A 19,048-nucleotide genomic window follows, 5' to 3' on the forward strand; every position below is an offset into this window, starting at 1 on the left:
GCCACCTGCCCCCTCAGCCTTATCCTGAAATTCCAATCCCAGATGCTCCTATTTTCTGCCAGTACCAAGAGAACTTGGGAAAACAAGGTGGTGGCAGCCATAGCCACCAAGAGCTATCCAGGAAGAAGGCACAAAAATCAGACAGGTTGATTGTGTCCCAAACCATACAGACCTTGAGCCCCCCAAACCCAACGCTGTTTATGCATCACACTGACTCACAGGAGTACAGGGACAATGCCATGGGAATTGTTTACAGTGTCAAGGTCCTTTCATAGAATTAAAGGAAACGTCAAGAGATGAGATAACACTAACAGTTCTGAAGGTACAGAATCCTAACCTTGTAGGAAGCTATTTCTCCCTGAGCTGCTCCCCTCTCTTGCAGGAACAACCCTTCACACATTCCCAGATTCCTCATTTCACCTCATTCCCTTCATCCTGTGTCTCTAGAGAACCAGCAGCAGTGTGGTACACAAAAATTATGATGTATAAACAGATATTAAACTGTTTCTCTGTGCACTTTGGGTTTGAAATCAGGGATTTTCTCTTGTGCTGAATTCCCATCTCAAAAAGCTTGTGGAAGGTGCTGACTCCTTTGCAGTGAGAATTATCCCCTGAGGTCCCTGGAATTACAGGCTACTGCAATGCCATCTAAATCTGTCACCTTATCAACAGCAGGGCTGGCTGGCCTCTGGGCACTTAAACTGGTCCAAAATCCCAGGTGGCCCCGTGGCTATACCAGTCCCCACATCCTCTGGGTGCCTTCTTTGAGACAGCCCAGACACTTTGTCATTAGCAACCCTGAGGGCTGTTTCCGCAGTAAATGAGCTCCTTGGATCTTCCAAAACAATTCTCACCTTCCTCAAGGGAACAGAAAAGAATAAAAATAAAACGTCACCAAAAAATCTGCAGTTCTTAACAAGATCAGCCCTTAAACAACAAAAAAAGGAGAGAATCAAAGCTTGGAAACGAAAAGCTGACTTATCCTTTAATAACAGAACTTTCCTGTATTTATGGAGATTTCTGGTTTGGCACAAAAACATCTGCTCATTTAGTGGTTGTTTTAAGTGTCACTTCTATATTCTAGTGATGCTGAAACCAAGAGGCCTGGTTTAGTGGTAAATGAGCAGAGAAAAACATTTTCCATGACTTTGAAACCCAAATTCTAGTTCTCAATGGGGTGTAGGGCTTCACCTCTCCACTGTACGTGGTCATCTCCAGTCACTGTGTTCTGAGCTGCTGCAGCCGCTGCTGGAGCTTGCCCTGGCAGCGACAGCACCAACACCATTCCAGCTCATTCCAACCCTGCACAGAAGGCAGGCCAGCACAGCCTGGAGGTCTGTGCCCAGCAGGGAAACAACCTGGCTGTAATGGCCACAGTCAGCGCCTGAACTAAGGCTCTTCTGTCCTCCTTGCAGGATCATTTTGGTTCCTGGTTTTCCTGACAAGAGTTACCTTGCAATTTATCCCACTGCTTAAAACCAAGCTACAGATAATCCCTTTTAAGCACCTCACCCTACTTGTGTTTAGAACAATCACCACAGGCTATCACGGGTGCAAAATGTGATTTTCAAGCCAGAACTAATCATTCTCTGCAAATACGATGGCCCAGAGTAGTCTCCATCACAGAATGACATCTCACTCAATGGCAGATCCTTGATGCCAGGAAGGCGTGACACAGGGAAGTCTCCTTTTAAACTTGTCCTTGTTCTTCAGTTCTTTTCCTAAACATCTGTTCAGGGATGGGCTTAAGGGATCCTTGCTGTGGAGGAGTGAATGGCTTCAGGAGGCAACAGGGTGTTCATTGTCAAACTCATTAAAAAAAAATAACCCAGCACTGCTGCAACACACTGCCCCAGACACCACCTCCCAACATTAACTCTAGGAAGCCTGATCAATACTTTACCCTGAGAAGGAGCATAAGAAAAAACTCTGAACAGGGCAAGGGTGACAGACTGACACACATAATCCCATTAGAGTTATCCAGAGCACTCAGTTTGCTCAGTATCTGAGAGATAACAGGATTAACTTCATGTTCAACATAATTTCAGCCTAATAATTGCGGAATCGCTCCTACAGCCCTAATGTCATTGATTCAGCAGGGGATTCCCATCACCCCCCCACAAGTTCCAGCCTTGAAAGCCCCTTCATTAGTGTCAGCATCTTAAGTTAATTACTTGGAGAGATTTTCCTTTCCTCTCCCACAGCAAAATGTAACTTAACTCCTGCAACCTACAATGCTTGGGCAGAACAAACCCCTGCCTTCCCTGCAGGAAGGGACCCTGTTTATTTTCCTAATCACCACTTCAGTTTCCAAGAGTTAATGTTAAGACCAAAGAACTGGGGGGGAGACGGGCAGGTTTTTTCATAATTTTGGTTGAATTTCAACAAAAAACATGACAAAGGCTGGTTATAGTCCTCTCAAAGATCAAGGTTCAGCCCCAGATCCCTGCCTAACTCTGCCTTCCTGGGGAGAGGGGGTTGATCAGCCAGGCAGGATCACCACAGAGCCTCCAGGAGCATTCTCCTTGCCAAGCCATGACTTGCTGCTCACCTCACCTTGGAAACGAGTCCCTTAGAGCAGTGGGGCTGGGGAAGGAAAGGGAAAGCACACAAAGCAAACAGCACATAGAGCTGCTTCCAACCGTATGGGGGAACAGAGCACAGGAACCGGGACATGTTTTTATAGGGGATTTTCTCATGGAGTGCAGAACACTATTAAATTCTACCTTTCAAATGCAGTGGGAGGCTGTGCTATACCAATTAGGCCAGTGTTGCTATGATGGCACTGAGCCTAACATGGATACAAATCAGACCCCACTGCACTGCCTATGAAAGTCAGTGTCCACAGCCACTGCCTGGCTGCACCATCATGGTTTGACTCTCCTACTCCCCAAAAAAGGAGAGGGAGGAGGAAAATCTCCTGCAGAAATTCAATTCACAAAAGTCTAGAATGGTTTGAATTGAAAGGGACCTTCAAACTCATCTCGTTCCACTCCCTGCCACAGTGCACTATCCCAGGGTGCTCCAAGCCCTGTTCAACCTGGCCTTGAACACTTGCAGGGATGGGGCAGCCACAGCTTCTCTGGACAACCCGTGCCAGGGCCTCCCCTCGCTCACAGGGAAGGATTCCTACCCAACATCGCACCCAAGCCTGCCCCTGGCAGCGGGAAGCCGCTCCGGGCGGCCACAGCGCAGCTCTGCGGCCCCCGGAGCCGAACCTCGGAGCCTGCGGGGCAAATTTATCAGACAAATTTATCACAACCAAGACAGTGATCCTTTTGAAATCTTAAAATCTCTGCTTCACAAAGCGAGACAAACTCAGGCTGGGTTGAAGAGCCATGTTCTCCCTAAGCAAGTCATGGTTATCCACTCATTCCACACAGCTGGATGGGCCCAACCTGTAAAAAAGCCACCTGGTATCTCTGGTTTCTTGTTTGTTTCAGGATACAAAAGACACCTTCAGCAGCCGGAGCCAGGACTCCTTTCCAAGACAAGGGAGAGCCAGGCAGATAAAGTGGTGATGTCAGCAGTGACAGCATCCAAATGTTCACACTGGGACTGCATCTCAGGACCAGCCTGCGGGCCTGGGAGTAGCTTTGTCCAGCCAACAGCTCAGCTAACACTGGCAGCCACAGCTCACAAAGGCAGCAAGATAATGAGAACATTCGGTATTTTGTTTTTAAAAGACCAGATTTACCACTCAACCTGGACACATTGCTCCTGTGTGAAGAAACAGTAATAACAAAAATCACATTTATACTAAACCTGCTTGTCCCTGGTTCCAGGCAGGCTCCTCTTCTATTCCCAAATCCAATAAAATCAGCTACTAAAATCCCTGGACAGAATTTACAGGCAATGTTCCGGGAGCAAGGTGAATTTAAGGTCCAACAAGTTGAAAGGAAAACTAGAAGCTCTGGAAACTTACTGCCCTGCTCCATGCCCTACTTACTGAGCCACAGGAACTCTACACTCACTGTTTCACAGCAAATCACCCTGAATTGCCCAGAGGATCAAGTGCATGTCCTACAAGGTCTTATCACACAAGGAATAAGATGGTTCAATTCTGTCATGAAGCATTTCAGCAAAGACATTTCTCACTCAACATCAACGTTTGCCACTTTCTTGCTCCAACCAGCCTGGAGGCCGAGACATCTCCATCCCAGCACATCCACAGCTGAGCCAGGAAACCACAAACCCAGCAGAATTAACCTCTGCTTTCCCCCAGCCAGAGATATGGGTACAAACTACAAGACCACTTAGCACACCACCTTCAAAAGTCACTCAAAATGGGGTGTCACAGCATTACGAGGTCTCTGGCAGGTCAGCAAATAATCTCTGTAAAACATTTGGCTCGTAGCTCAGGAGGGAAAGGCAGCAAGAGTTCAGACACCTCCTCAACCTGTTCAGGGAGGAATTATTGGGTATTAATTTTCAGAAATGCCACGCTAACTAGATGGATGGCTGAGTTGAACTACTTGCAAATACAGCAGCCAGAAAAACAGCACCAACATGCCATCGAGTGCCCCAAGCACCCTGACAGCACTCAGTACATTAATTACACTAAGAACTAGAACAAATTTAAGAACAAAAGCCTGTCAGGATAATGTCCCAAAGTATTTTGCTACCTGTCAAGTGCACTCGACTTATTTCCAGTAATGCTTTCAGGTAGGTAAGGAAACGCTCTGTGCTGCACCTTGTATAAAAGACAAATGCTTTCCACTGAGATCAGTTCCAGACTCTGGTAACCTGCCTAAGGAACAGCCGGAATTTGCCTTTCTACCTGCTTGCAAGTTAGCGCACATCAAGGCAGGGCTGTGAGCAAATTTTAAGCTGCGTACCTGTTCTAGAATACCATGTATGGACAGCTCTGAAACTTCACTGCAGCTGCCTGGAGACCTGGCTTCCACTCGTCCTCAGGGATGAGCATGAATTAAAATCTGAAGACAACAGCAAATTTCATTTTTAATTAGCCAGGGCAGTGAGCCAAGGAAGGCTCCCCCACCCACCCATGGCTGGTGGAGGCTGACAGCTCAAAAGGATTTACGTTTCCCTGTGCATTCCCAGTGGCCATTCCAAGCACACCAGCTCAAACAAGCGCCAGCCATGCAGCACTGTGAGTGCAGTTAATATCCAACCAGGGAAGGACAGCAATGCACACAAAGCACCAGGCTTGAAGGGAACAAAGGGCACCAACTTGGACTTCAGCTCAGCTCCATCTTACCTCAGCTCCAGGATCAACCCAGTAGTCCTGAGCTTAGCACTTGGAGAACAAATAGCCATAAAAGCAGAGGAATTTCAAGGAAATTATAATAAAATATCCATCTTTTTATTCTGTCTTTAATACAGGGCTCTTGGCTTCCAGCACTAAGGACGCAAAGCTTCGTGACCAGCCATGGGGATTGTCTGTGCATGCAAAGATCCAGGACAGATCCTCCATCCTGAACTGGCACTGCCCAAGTTGCTCAGAGGGAATGGGGAAGTAACTTCAGTAAAGGTGGCAAAATACAAACAGAACATACAGCTTTTCACATCCCAGCACTCATCAAAACATGCACTCTCAGAAACCTCAAAAGGCTCCAGCTCTGTGTCTCACTGATCTAGCCAAAAAATGGGGTTCAACTGCCCGTGAAAAGGGACACAAAGCTTTGTGATGGGAACAGAGGTGGCTGGTGACAGTCCCAGCCCTGGTGAATGAGGAGAGCTCACTGACCACAGAATAGCTGGGGATGGGAGGGACCTTGAATACCTCTTGAATATCTTGTTCCAGCCCCTGCTGTGGCAGGGACACCTTCCACTAGAGCAGGTTGCTGAGAACCTCATCCAACCTGGCCTTGATGTTGCTCAAAGCCATCCCAGTAACTGAAGCTCTAGAGACTGAGAAATGGCCCTGCTGTGCTGTGTCTCAGGGCTGAGTAGGAGCTGCCACCTCCACAGGCACTGCTCCAGCCTCAGCTGCCAGTGCCACATGCACTGCCACCCCCTCCACAAGTCATCTTTTGGAATTAGTTTGCCACAAGCAAACCAGAAGGGAAAGCAATCACCACAGATTAAATGTGCACCTTACAGCCTGACAAAGAGGGGGCACAGCAGTTCTTGCCACCAGGACTACAAGCACATTTATGCAGGAGCTCTTGGCTGGCAGATGATCAAACCAGGCCACTGGGCCCCAACACACCAGCTCTGTATGAAGCCAAAAACTGGCCTTCATGTGCCTCACCAAGCATACTGCCCTGCTGACAAGTACAACCATTCCCAAAGCTTTCAGGATGGCATCACTGACTGCACAGAATAACCTAGAAATATTATTTACGAGTTAGCATCACCAACTGCAGTGTCACAGTCCAGAAGCTGTGAGGCCAATATGCTGTGTGGATACTGGCTTCCCATGGTGCAGGCAAGAGCTTTCATGCAAACCTCATGTCAATGGCAGGGAAAAAATGGGCATTTAACTCCTTTCTTGTAGCCATTTTAGGCAAACAGATGGAAGAGCTCTTCAAGGCAATCTCTAAGCAAAAAATCTGTGAGTTTTAGTTACAACCATATCCTTGCATCAGTTAAACCTACCAGCAATGAATTTGATTGCTTCAGGGCAAGCACTACATACTGCTTAAAGCAAGAGATTTAAATTTTAATTTAAAAAAAATCCTGTATTTTCTGCAACACAGAGCTGCCTAAAGGAATAAATAAAGAACAACAGGAACAACCAGAAGCTGATCCTCCCTTATGCCTTGCCATGGGCCTTGTTCAAACCAGCTCACTGCTTCTGGCCTCTTCCTTATTAAGAAAGGGGATGTTACCTGTTTTCAAGAACTCAGGATTGCCAAGAGACCAGTATTCCAGGTTTCACAGATGGGAGATTCCAAAAAAGATCTTCCATATGTACAGAGCTTCAGTCAGATCTGGTCCACACCATAGTACAAATGCAGCTGATGCATCTGCCAAACTACATTATTTCCTAATCACCTTCTACACTTGAAATGAAGACACCAAGTTTAAAGTACTCAGGTTCTTTATGATGCATAGCCAAGGAGGACAGGTCAGGTCCATAATCTGTGGTGAGATACCTAAGACTGTACTCACCGGCGTTCTCCTCCATTCCTCTTGTACACTAGTGTCCAGAGAAATTCCTACAAAAACAGGAAACAAAGTCAACACACAAATTAAAATTCCAAGTGTGAACAAAGCTCAGATTTAGTTTTATTTCTCTGTCAGCTCTGCTCAGCCTACACAAAACCAGTGTGGAGGGAACCTAGAGCAGAAATCCTGCCCCAAACTAGGAAGAGTGTGACATTGTCACCCCTCATTGAAGGCATAAGAAGCTTCTAATCACACACATGCTGGGATGGAAAGAAAAGAGAAACAAAATTAAGGTGACAATTACAAGGCAGCAATATTTGTTCCCAGGGAAAACATTCCACATCTGCCTCTTCAGGAAGGGATGTGCCTGCTGTAAAAGGGAACAGCCTACTGCTTATCTAGCAAAGGCAGCACAGCACGTGCACAGGAAGTATTTCAGATGTCAAACAGCATCAAGGCACTTCTGAACATACTGGGGTGGGGGAACACAAAAAAAAAGGAACCAGGACTTTAGTAGAAAAGACATTTTTTTTCTGGAGAAAGTTCTGAAATGAGATGCCAGGGGAACTAAGTTTGGGGAAATCACAATGTGTCTTGATTTTGACAGATTCTGCACCATAGTAAAAACAGGCTCAGTATTTTAGAAAAAGGGGGGTTCTGTCCTCAAAATCTTGCAGTTCAAACTCAGACAACCACAACTGGAGATGTCAGCAGACACAGCATGGGGTGACTAGGGAAGAACTACAAAATCAGGTTGTTCCAGTGCTGAGGAGTCGAAGCCAGCCTTTATCCATAGCCCACTTCAGCCTAATCTCCTCACGAAGCCCAGGCCAACTCATCCCCTTTGGCCCCAGCACAAAGCACAGTTTGGTGGCTTTAGTTTAACATCACATCAGCTCCTCATCTTCATGTGACAACGTGCTGAGTGTGCAGCACGTGCTCAGCTTGTTCAAGAGCATCCCTGGGCTGCAATGTCAGTGGGGACAACAACAGCACACCATCCATGGAAGCTCTGCCAGTGGGGCTTTTCAGCTTTGCTCTGCTGTGTGGGGGAAAATGCTTCTTTGGATCAGACAACCATGCTCCAGGCTACTTCTCTCTGATGTAGCTCAAATTCCATCACACCTCAACAGAGCCATTAAACCCTCAAAACACAACTGGGGATCACAGCTTTAAACAGCTTAGAAAAAGGAACAAGTATCTGTACAGGCTTCTGGGCAGCAAACGAGTGGATCAAGAACATCAGAAGGTTTTGATTTCAGAGGCAGACAGCCACAAGTTGCTCAGGAAACACCTTCAATCCCTCCAGTCTAATCCATTAGCACTGCTAAAATACAGCTTTCACACGCATTTGTATGCATGGTTTGGTGCATCCACATGTTGCATCAAGGACACCACTTGCAAGAACTGGAATGAATGAACGATAGAATCATTCAAGCTGGAAGAGCCCTCTAAGATGATTAAGTCCAACCACTAACCCATGTCCTCAAGTGCCACAACCACATGTTTTTGACCGCTTCCAGGAATTCTGACTCCAACACTGCTCTGAGCAGCCTGTGCCATGGCTTGACCATCCTTTTGGTGAAGAAATTTTCCCTGATATCCAACCTACAACTCCCTGACACAACCTGAGGCTGTTTTCTCTTATCCTGCCCCTTACTGCCTAGGTGCAGAGCCTGGCCCTCATCAGCTCCAGTCTCCTGCCAGGGAATGCTCCCCCACTGAAGGCAGAAGAGCCACCACCATCCCTGCCTGCCCTTTCAAGCACGCCCTTGTGGGAAAGGAAAGCAGAAGGGAAACTGAAACCGTCACCTCAAGGCCTGCTTGAACCTCAGCACAAATGACAGCAGTGCTCCCACTGCTCCCCAGGAGCTGGGTTTAATTTGCCTTTCAAGGGCATTGCTGTGTGCTGAGCTCTGCACTGCAAGGGGCACATTTGTGCCTGGAATACTGATCCTGGCAGCAGCCAGTGCTGGACACTCGCTGTGCACAGCCCAGACATCTGTCACTGCCCAATGGCACAGCTGGGAGCACCTCAGCCTGCGCTGGGAGGCTCTTTCTGAGCAGAACACTAAATCCACAATATCTGGTAATCAACAGAACCAGCATAAAAGGCACACTGGAGGAAAAAAAGCAATGCCAGGGTAGAGGAAGAAGGAGCAAAGTCTGCATTCCCTCAGCATTGCCTGCACTAAGGAACAGACACTTCCACCAAAGAATGGATTAAGCAGTGTAGATCCTGCTGCCAGCATTAACTACGAGTGGCTAACTGGAAAGCTGTATTCTGGAATAATATTTGAGATAACCCACACCACAGAACAGAAATTTGCTTTTATCCCCTACTGTCACAGGTTTCCCAGATACCTACTTCTGAGAAAACTCGGCTTTTTCATTTCCTCTAGCATGACATGCCACAGCTCTCTGAATATTCATGTGCTCTGAGTGCCCTACATTCCCTGGGCCTGACAGCTATGTGAAATTCCTGCTCCTGAGAGCCCTGTTGCGGCACAGCTCTGGACTCTCCCCTGCCCCTCTAGTACTCAGGCCACCACAGCAGCAGAACCATGTCTTTGTCGGCCTCGAGACTTCAAACACTTTACAGCTTTTTCCCCAGCTCTTTGTACCACTCTAAGAATATATTCCTGTTCCATTGACCCGGCTCTGAACTCCTGCAGAAAGGCGATGGCTTCTTTCCAGCTAGGCAGCTAATCCACACACAATAGAAAAGGACTGTTTCACAGCAGTGCTGGAGTGTTTTGTACCCTGTTTCTTCAGTCTTAACACACTCCCTGTGCACAGGGAATTTTGTCTTTCCCAGCTCAGCTCTGTCACATTCTCTCCCAGCAACACAAACCAGCCCAATTCCGGATTTTGGATCTCCTCCCATGCCCTCCCACCCACTCATTGCACCAGCACCAATGCAGCTGCTCTGGGAACACTCAAAGCTGACCTGATGCACACCAAGCACATCCAGAGGAGTGGGCTGGGGATGACAGGACCTCAACAGGACCACGAAGCTGCACACCAAGGTGCCACTGTTTGCTCCAGCCTTGGGCAATCCACATCCATGAGCTTTACTGAATGCCCTTTTACAGCTTCCCTCCTTCCTCATCATCTCATTTTCAGCAATCCTTATCCAGACCTCTGGAATATTAAGCACTCAGTTTCCTTCAGAATGAAGCTCATTAGCTGGACCCCTCTGTCCTCACTGTTCATCTCCTCCAGTAACATGAACAGCTTCCTTCAAAAGACTACAGCACATTTCCAAAAGTCCAGCTAAAACCTAAGCCAATGTTGGTTGTTTTCCCCAACTAAACTAGAAAACTGACAACTCTTCCAAGCAGAAGTGGCACATTACTTCTCCACAGTGGCTGCCAACAGGCTTGCCTTAAGGCATGGAAACGTTTCCATGCTGGCTCAGCTCTAAATCACCATCCCAGAGAGGGACACGACAGCAGCTGGGCAGCTACTACAGGGCTTTTACTGTAATGAGACACAAAACCCAAGGCTGTCTTGGAAAAAAACGCATGTGGGGGAGAGAAAGGATGCTCTTGTAACTGTTTGGAACTATATCCACCAGCTGGAGGGAAAGGAAGGGTTAACACGTACCCATAGCTTGAGGAACATGCTCCTGCATTAATATAGACCATGATCCATGAAATTAAACAAGCTCACCTGACAACTCCCAGATGATTATTCATTTTGACCCAATATGGTGCTAGTAACAGCCAATAAACAAATATTATATTATTGCCACTTCAGCCCTTTGCTTTACACTCCTTAAAAAACTACATTACTGCAGCAGCACCCAGAAGGCTCCCAGTGGGGCAGATGATGAGAGCCCAGCAAAGGGCTGATGCTGCCCACAACAGCTCACCAGCATAACAAGACAAAGCAGACACCAGGAATAAGGCCAGCTGGGAGATAGCAGCCAGGCATGGAGCAGCCTCTGCTTCATCACTCAGAGAACATCGGGAGTCTTCCTCCCGGATTTGCCAAACTCCACTTGAATGGTTGATCCAAGCCATCAGGGCTCTCCCCAGCTGCAAATGCTTCTCCAGGGCCAGACTCACAAACCCTCCTCAACTAGCCCATGGATCTGGCTGCCCGTTCCTTTTTATAAATCCAATTTCAAAAATAAAATCAACATTTTATTCTCTCACCAATAATTACTCCTTCCAGGAAGACAGATGAGCAGATTTTTGCAAAGCTGAGATAACTCCACCTAATGCCATGGGTCTGTTGGCAATGAAACTCCATCAGGTCCTCAGGGGGAGGGCTAAAGAAACTCATTTCATCTGCCAGCAGTGAGATTAAGAGCATGGTATGGTAAACAATATTAAAATTCTGTTCTACAAAGCAAAATACCTCAACAGCACCAAAGTATTCTCCCAAAGGAGAGATTATAGCACGGGTGCACAACTGGAGTTTAAGTATTACAAGGGAAATTCTTAAAAAGACTAAATAGATCAACCATGCCAAATGCCCTAGTACAGATTACAAGACAAGGTGTAAAGGTATAATTAACCTCTTGTTGGATAGAGTGGTACAAAGGGGAAGAGATGCACAAGCCCCTTTTCAATTCAGTGGATGACGAAAAGCTCATGTATTTTTCTGACTCCATCTAAAACAAACCAGCTCCACCTAAAAGTCCTGGTTTGCTCATGTCCTTTGCTCATATGGTTTGAGCATCATTTGATGGCTTCTGCAAATTGCTGGAACTACAAATGCTGGTTTCAAAATCCTCTGAGCAGCCTCGGCTGACCCAGTTTGTTCTGCACTAATCACACACTGAGCAGTGGAGAGGTCAGTTGGAGGGAAATCAGAATACTCCTCCTCAGTAAAACCACACAGATTAAACCCAGTTGTTCTGCAGCCTCATGTGGCAACATGCCAGTTAACGGGGTGCACCACTAATTAGCAGCCCAGCAGTTTCCCTCTCTTTCCAAGGATCCCAACACTACAAGCACTTCTGCACTTGTTGGGAAGCAATGGCTTTGAGCAGGAGCACAGCAGTTGGTCAGCACAAGGAATGGGTTTTGTGGAAGAAGTGGAAAAATCAGACACTAGCATAACAGCTCTATGTGCAATTTAAATAGAAAATTAGAATAACCAGGACTGAAAACCTCAATACAGTTCATATTACAGTCAATGAAACCGGTGGCTTTTTGTCGCAGATTGAACATTTGATAAGTGGCTCCCCATGCAAACAGCAAATGTTTTCCAGCAGCTCAGTAGCTGCCTGTGGGTGGCACAGTAATATAAGGTTACCAGAGAGGAACTGGAAAGGGAAGGGAGCTGCATCCTCTAGGGCAGCACCACGGGGAAGGTGAGTGGCTTTTTCCAACACCTGGGCAAAAGTAAGCCTTAAAAGTACTCACGGCCATGCTGTGCAGAACACCGGAGTGGGACTCCTGACCCCGCATCCTTACTGCTCTAGCAAAGAATCTCTGAGGCTGGAAAAGATCTCCAGGATCATTGGGTGCACTGTGACCACTCACCACCTTGTCAAGCAGAGCAGAGTGGCACATGCAGCTGTTCCTCGAGCACCTCCAGGGATAGCGAGCAAACCTCCCATCCTGGACCCACTGTTCCGGAGAGCAGCTGAGCACTGCGGGCTGCACGCATCAGCTGAGCTATAATAATCTGTGTCAGTTCTGTAGCACACCCCCAAAAGGCACAAAATAACAGGGTTACTTATTTACCTCTGGCTTCTGGGGTAAAATTCAAACTACCTCTGCCTTCATTTTGTGGTTTCTATTTTCATCAAACTTTGAATAAAAACTTAGCAGCAGAGTACTCACTTGGTGCTGTGGTCATGTCCCTGTAATTATGACTCGATAGACAATTTCATTTGCAACCACCATTTCCTCCCCAGAACGAGGCCACTTTTCCTCTCTGCCACTGCAGAGCCCATTTGAAAAGTGTTTCTTTTTGCCTCTATTTAAAAAGTGAGAGGAATGAGCTTAACCACCATCAAAGCACTAAAATGAATTTGTTAGAAAGCTCACCTGAACTCCCAAAAATCCTGCAGCAGCAGAGCTGAATTTGCAATCCTGCCATAAGGGTCTTTCCAAAGCACCCTGAATGCCCAACTGCTTCCTGGGATAAACAGCCCACAGGGTTTGTGCAATCAGATTAAACTCCATGCCTTCCCTGCTGCACGTTCCAGCACATAAACCAGGCATCTTTAATCAAATTTCACAAAGGCAATGAATGCAACGTTCCCACTTGAAAAAATATGAGATACAGGAAACCTATGCTGTGTTGTCAACTCACAGAGCAATGCTTTTAACTGGGAACAACTCACCTGTTTGAAATTAAAGCTCTTTCTGAATCAACATTCTGGAATTACATCACTGAATCTATAGGAGCATTACATTTCACCTTTTGAAGCAGATTTTGCCAAGCAGTTCAGGTAGTTTGAAATTCAGTTGTAGCCTTACTTTTTCTTTCACAGACTCACTAGCATAATTTCTAATTATTTCTGATTAAGATATCAAATTTCCTTGAAGAAGCCCTCCTCAGGCAATTATTTTCTTGCAAAGCTCCAGCTTTAATAAAAAGGTGCCCAGGCTTTAACTAGGACAGTAGAGAAATTAATTCCCACTACTGATCAGGCAGTCTTTATAACATAAGTGTAGGCAGCAAGGCATCCCATTGTGAAAATAAGCTTATAAAGCTTCTGAATGAGAACATTTTCTTAAAAACAACAAAAAAAATCTTTTGTAGGTCTCATGGTTGTGCACAAAGTTTATGAAGCAGCAATACTGATTGCCTGGGGATGGTGCTTAGTGCAGCCACCTGACCTACTGGGCCAAAGTTGATTTTAATCTCAGGTGGAAGTTGTGCCTTTCCTACTGCTCTTACAAATGCTTTCAGGCAGGAACACAATCGTGGAATGGTTTGGGTTGAAAGGGCCTTTAAGGATCATCTAATTCCAACCTTCTGCCATAGGCAGAGACATCTTCCACTAGACTACGCTGCTTAGCACATGGTCACTCATCTTTTAGGTTTTGGTCTGATATACTCCTCCAAATAATCTTTAATTAAATCTTAAATGGGATAATCTTAAAGACAGTAATCTCCTGGAACTCCCCCAAGAACAGGAATGTTTCAGCTCTCTTCTCTCATCACCACTCTAACTTTCCATTAGAAATGACATTTTCCAGCCAACACATTTAGCTGCATTAAGAGCTCAACAAAACTATCAGGGCTTCTTTCCAGCCACAAAAGGACCTTCCACAGTAACAATGGTTGAAAAAACACCCAACTGAAGCGCCAAATCTCTCCTCATGCCCTCAGGCAGGTTAGCCGACCTGGGCCAGGAAGGTAACCAGGAAAAAATGCTCTTCTCCAACTGCACAAATTAAAGCAAGGGAATCATTATAACACCAAGGAGCAGAGAGGACTTTAAAATCAGAGACAACGTCGACGTCTCAACATTCTCGAGGCACAGGAGCTGAGGAAATGCCGTGGGATGGGCTGCATTAACAGGAAGGGTGCTGGACATGGCTCTGCATACGCAGCATGAGGATTCACGAGCAGAGGATGCTCCACAAGACATGCCTGAGGAGCACTCCAGGTACATCCAGGAGCTCCCAGCCCTTCCCTGCACAGGAACCAGAGATCTCACAGAGCAGCTGACCCCAGCCAAAACCAGCCTGTTGCAGAAGCAGCTGGCTTGAATGCAGTTCAGTTCCTCTATTTTTTGTCACGTGGGCCACGAGCAGTTGCTGGAGAATAAGGGAAGGGAGCGAATACGCAGGAGCTGCTCGGCAGCCACAGCACTTTTGGAAGTTTACACAGCTGCAGCCCCACACAGGGCTGCAGTGTCAGTCCTCACAGCCACGGGCTAGGGGGACATTGAGTCAGCCTTCCCAGCACCAAACAGCCTTGAAAACCTGACAGAATCACAGATTCTGCCCACTCATCTGTCCCTTGTCCCACTGCAAACACCACAGGGAAGGTGCCACCCTTACCTCCCCATGCTGTTTGATCACCAAGCCATTCTGCATAATCTCAGAGCATCTGTGACAAACCAAGATTGTTTACTCATATTTACAAGATTATTTGAGTTATCTGCTACAAAACTATTCTTAAACTCCTCCAGTACACCTAGAAGCAAAACCCTAAAGCACCAACTGATCCCAAAGCAGCAGGATTTCTCAGCCCTATGTTTTGAAATAAGCAGAACCTTGCTGATCATAACTCAAGGGCAGGCACTACCCAGGAATTCCAGTTTAACCAGTTCCAGGCTTTCTACCCCTCATTCCTCCCACTTTCTTGGAACAATGGGCGGCAGCAGAACCCTGCCCCAGTCTGCACCGGAATAAACAGTTCATTGGGATGAAAAGCCACCTGCTCCCCCCACACAGTTAAAAGCATTTCCAAATTCCAGCTCTCTCCCAGCCAGCACAGATGGACACACGAGGCACAGACACCCGCTTTGCTTCCAGCACAGCCTTTGTCCTGCTGAGACACAGAGCCCGATGGCAGAGGCTGCCTCCATCAGAGCTGTTTTGTTAAGGGATCACGACATAAACCAGCAATCCTCCAGCCACAAAAACAGTTCAGACTCACTCCTAGCACATTTAAATTGCAATCTGCTAAAACACACAGGCACTCTCTGGCTTTTGGGGACCACATCCCTCCACTGGCAGATCACATCCTGAGATCTGACTAATGCATCACCTGCCTCACATGTCCCCAGATGATTAAATTTAACACGGAACAGCTCAGTCATCACCAGAGATTTTCACTTTCTTGCACACCCTACTTCTGTCCAGGGTGATTCTTGCACACCCTACTTCTGTCCAGGGCGATTCTGCAGGAAGTAAATTGCTTCCTTTGCAAAGGAAGTGATAGCCCCAAGAGCAGGCAATAAAACACTAAAATGCAGCCTGAATTCTGCCTTGCTCAGTCCTGCTGGACCTGCCCTGTAATCCCTCGAGTATGGTGGCCTTTAGGGCAGCCTCGGATTCACAGCAGGAACAGAGCTAGGCAAATGGAGGCCACCAGAGACTGCTGAATACTCACTCAGACACTGCTGCCTTTGCAAAGACAGAATCAGCACAGAGGCTGTTCTGCAGTGCACACCGAGCTCCAAAAGCACCAGACACTGACCTCTCCTTCCCTGCTCCTGAGCTTGTGGTTCCTGTGCTGCTCAGCAAGTCTGGCCATCTGCAGAACGCTTCCATTAGGACCTGGCTACCCACAGGACACATTCCTGCAGGGCTTAATCACTGTCCCTGTAGACCTAAGGCAGAGCTGGTGTCCCACAGCCCTCCTCTCCACACTGCACTGCCCCGGTGCCACTCTCTCCCTATTGGCACCCCAAGCACAAGCGGAAGAGTTTCTGAGCACAGTGATCACATTGCCCAAGACCAATTTTCCCAGTCTCCTCAAAGGTAGAGGGATCTCTAACCACAAGATTCATTCAACCTATCAGAAGAGCTCAGGAACTGCTTCTGTTATCTTTTGCCTTTCAATTTAGCTTTCTTTGAAGACAAATGCTAATATCCTTTACAAAAAATCCAAATCTGATCCAAAACTAGACACATCACTGGAATGAATCACAGTGTTATTAATTCTCCCACCCATCAAAACAGAAATGTCTCACCTTGCAAAGCAATCGTAGTGGTTGCCCAGGCTCACAGAAATCTGTCCCATCTGTTAAAAATCTGGGTGCAAGGCAGCAAACATTTCACCCCACAATGGCTACTTTAAACCTAGACAGTGACTACAGGTAGCTGAGCTAGGTTCTTATCAGCCAGCACAAACACAGCCTCCCAAGAAAGAATTCCTTTTGAAGACTGAGCTTGCAGGGACACTAAATTCCAGGATCAAGCCTGCAACTGTGAGAAAGCTTCACAAAATTAAGCTTGGAAGATCTCGCACTCCAAACTACTACAATCAAAAGCAGGGAACAAAGTGTTCCGGCCTTCAACACTAACAGAAATGGCAAATAAACCAGGACCTCCACTTCACCTGCACACAGCGTGCCTAACAGGCAAAGCCTCTCCGATTTCCAGCTCCAAGGGACACCCACAATAAACCAAGAGCCATTCACCACGAAGGAGGAGACAGGAATTGCACCCCCAGAGCTGAGCAGTGCTGGCATCCACCACCCCAGCTCCCCATGCACTGCATTCCCAAGCGCTTTAGTGCTGCATTTTGGACAGCAGGTTAATCCCACACATTCACTTGGGCAAAAGTCAGCCTGTTGCTGCTGATCCCCGCACGTGGCAAGTTCAACACAACAATTTTCAGCATTTCAACATCTCCGACAGACTCTTGGCAAAGGACACGTTCCCCTCCTGTTTAATGGAGATACAAATCCATTCCCAACACACTGCTATTTCAACTGAAATAGTTGTCACAAGCAAGTGACATTCCACATCAGAACGGGAAATTTTGACGAGGAAGCTTTATTTGCTTCTGAAGTGTTCAAAAGAGGGCAAGGATGAAGAGGGTATGATCAATGCAGGCAAATGTTAAACTGTCACACTTCTCCAAAAGCAACCTCAACACCAGCTCCAAATGAAGTTTTGTTGAAGCCAAACTCATCAGCAGCACTGTCAGCCATCCCAGAGAATTCTCATCCCACTGAGGGACCCAACAGTGCCCTTCTCCAGATCAACATTCTGCTCCAAGTTCAAGAACACAACATATTTTGTAGGACACCAGAGCAAAGCAACATGTGGCTCTAAATCCACACAAAACTACTACCCACATTATCTTGAGGATGCAAATCAAACCCCTTGCTGCTGGCATTAAGAATGAAAACCGCTTCCTGCACCAAAGCCGCCTTGGAAATACTGAAGAATTAAAGAATTTGAGTTTTCAGTACAACAGGACCAAACCACAGTCACATTATGAGACAACAGGTAATATCAAACCCTGAGGGATGCATTTGTGGAGAACACAGGAAGACTGAAGTCTACAATCACAAGTTCAATTATCTTAAATGATAATCAAAAGGTAGTAAGATAAACATTCACATCAGCATAAGGAATCCTACTCAGCAGCACAGCCACACATGACAGGACAAAGCAATGCTCACAACATAATATTAAAAACAGTAATACTATTAAAATGAAAGAGCTGTTTCAGTACTCATTACATGCACCAGAAACACAGAATAGCCTTCAATGTTATCCCCTGTGAAATGACTCTGCTCAGCAAGAACACAGGAATGAACTGGCCATGACATTCATGCGAACCCACAATGGACTAAGAGCAAACTCCACCTGCTTGTTAAAGATTTCACTGCTATAGAAACTATGATTAAATACACAGAGCCATGAATCAGCCACCTGAAACGAAGGTACACCTCAGCAGGCACAGCAGCACCCAGCACACTGACAGCTCAGTCACCACCAGCCCCCCAAAACTGTGACATTATGCAGAAAAACAGCTTTATCCAGACATTTCAGCTCCCACAAACATTTCATCTTTCTTACCTTTGGGGCTGGTTGTTTTAGGGGCTCTCTTGGTTTGGCAGTGCTTAAAGCTGCACATGCCCCTTATAGGAACAGCAAACAGGCTCCAAATCCATTTTGCCACAACTGGATAAAGCAGCTAAAACCGAAGCCCTGCTGCATCGGGACCAGCTGTGTCCCTGTACTGCAATTCCAATCAAGCCCAGAGAAACGCGGGAGGAAGATGGCAGGGCTTACCAGCAGTTCCTCTCTCTAGTCCCTGAACAAAGTGGATTTAAAAGAGGTTTAATTTTCCCAGAAGCTAATGCTCTCAAATCTAAATAAATCCACCAAAAGAAGAGATTATCCATAAATTTACTAGTTAGAAATGTTAATGTATCCAGTGCTTATGCAAGGACTGCTGCTCTCCATGCAAGAGTATCACCTATGCAATTCCATATTAAAGGAGAAATGGATTTCTGGTAGCTTCTCCCCCACCTCCCTTTCCATGCTGAAACGTAGCCCAGCAGCTTTATAAATCCCACTTC

At 46.6% G+C, this 19,048-nt stretch overlaps 1 protein-coding gene across 2 annotated transcripts in view; it reads right to left on the bottom strand.

Moving 5' to 3' along the window:
• Nucleotides 1-19,048, bottom strand: part of PHACTR4 (phosphatase and actin regulator 4) — a 48,865-nt gene that overhangs the window by 24,730 nt on the left and 5,087 nt on the right. The window contains exon 1 of one of the 2 annotated variants that reach the window (XM_031062011.1): nt 7,081-7,127. The exons of the other annotated variant lie outside the window; for it this stretch is intronic. Within the exon in view, the coding sequence (XP_030917871.1) occupies nt 7,081-7,096 (16 nt within the window). The 5' untranslated portion in view covers nt 7,097-7,127. Of the gene's footprint in view, nt 1-7,080; nt 7,128-19,048 lie in introns of those variants that run through there. 2 annotated transcript variants of the gene reach the window in all.

This window comes from Geospiza fortis, unplaced genomic scaffold (genome assembly GCF_000277835.1).
Source record: "Geospiza fortis unplaced genomic scaffold, GeoFor_1.0 scaffold432, whole genome shotgun sequence".
Lineage (NCBI taxonomy): Eukaryota > Metazoa > Chordata > Aves > Passeriformes > Thraupidae > Geospiza > Geospiza fortis.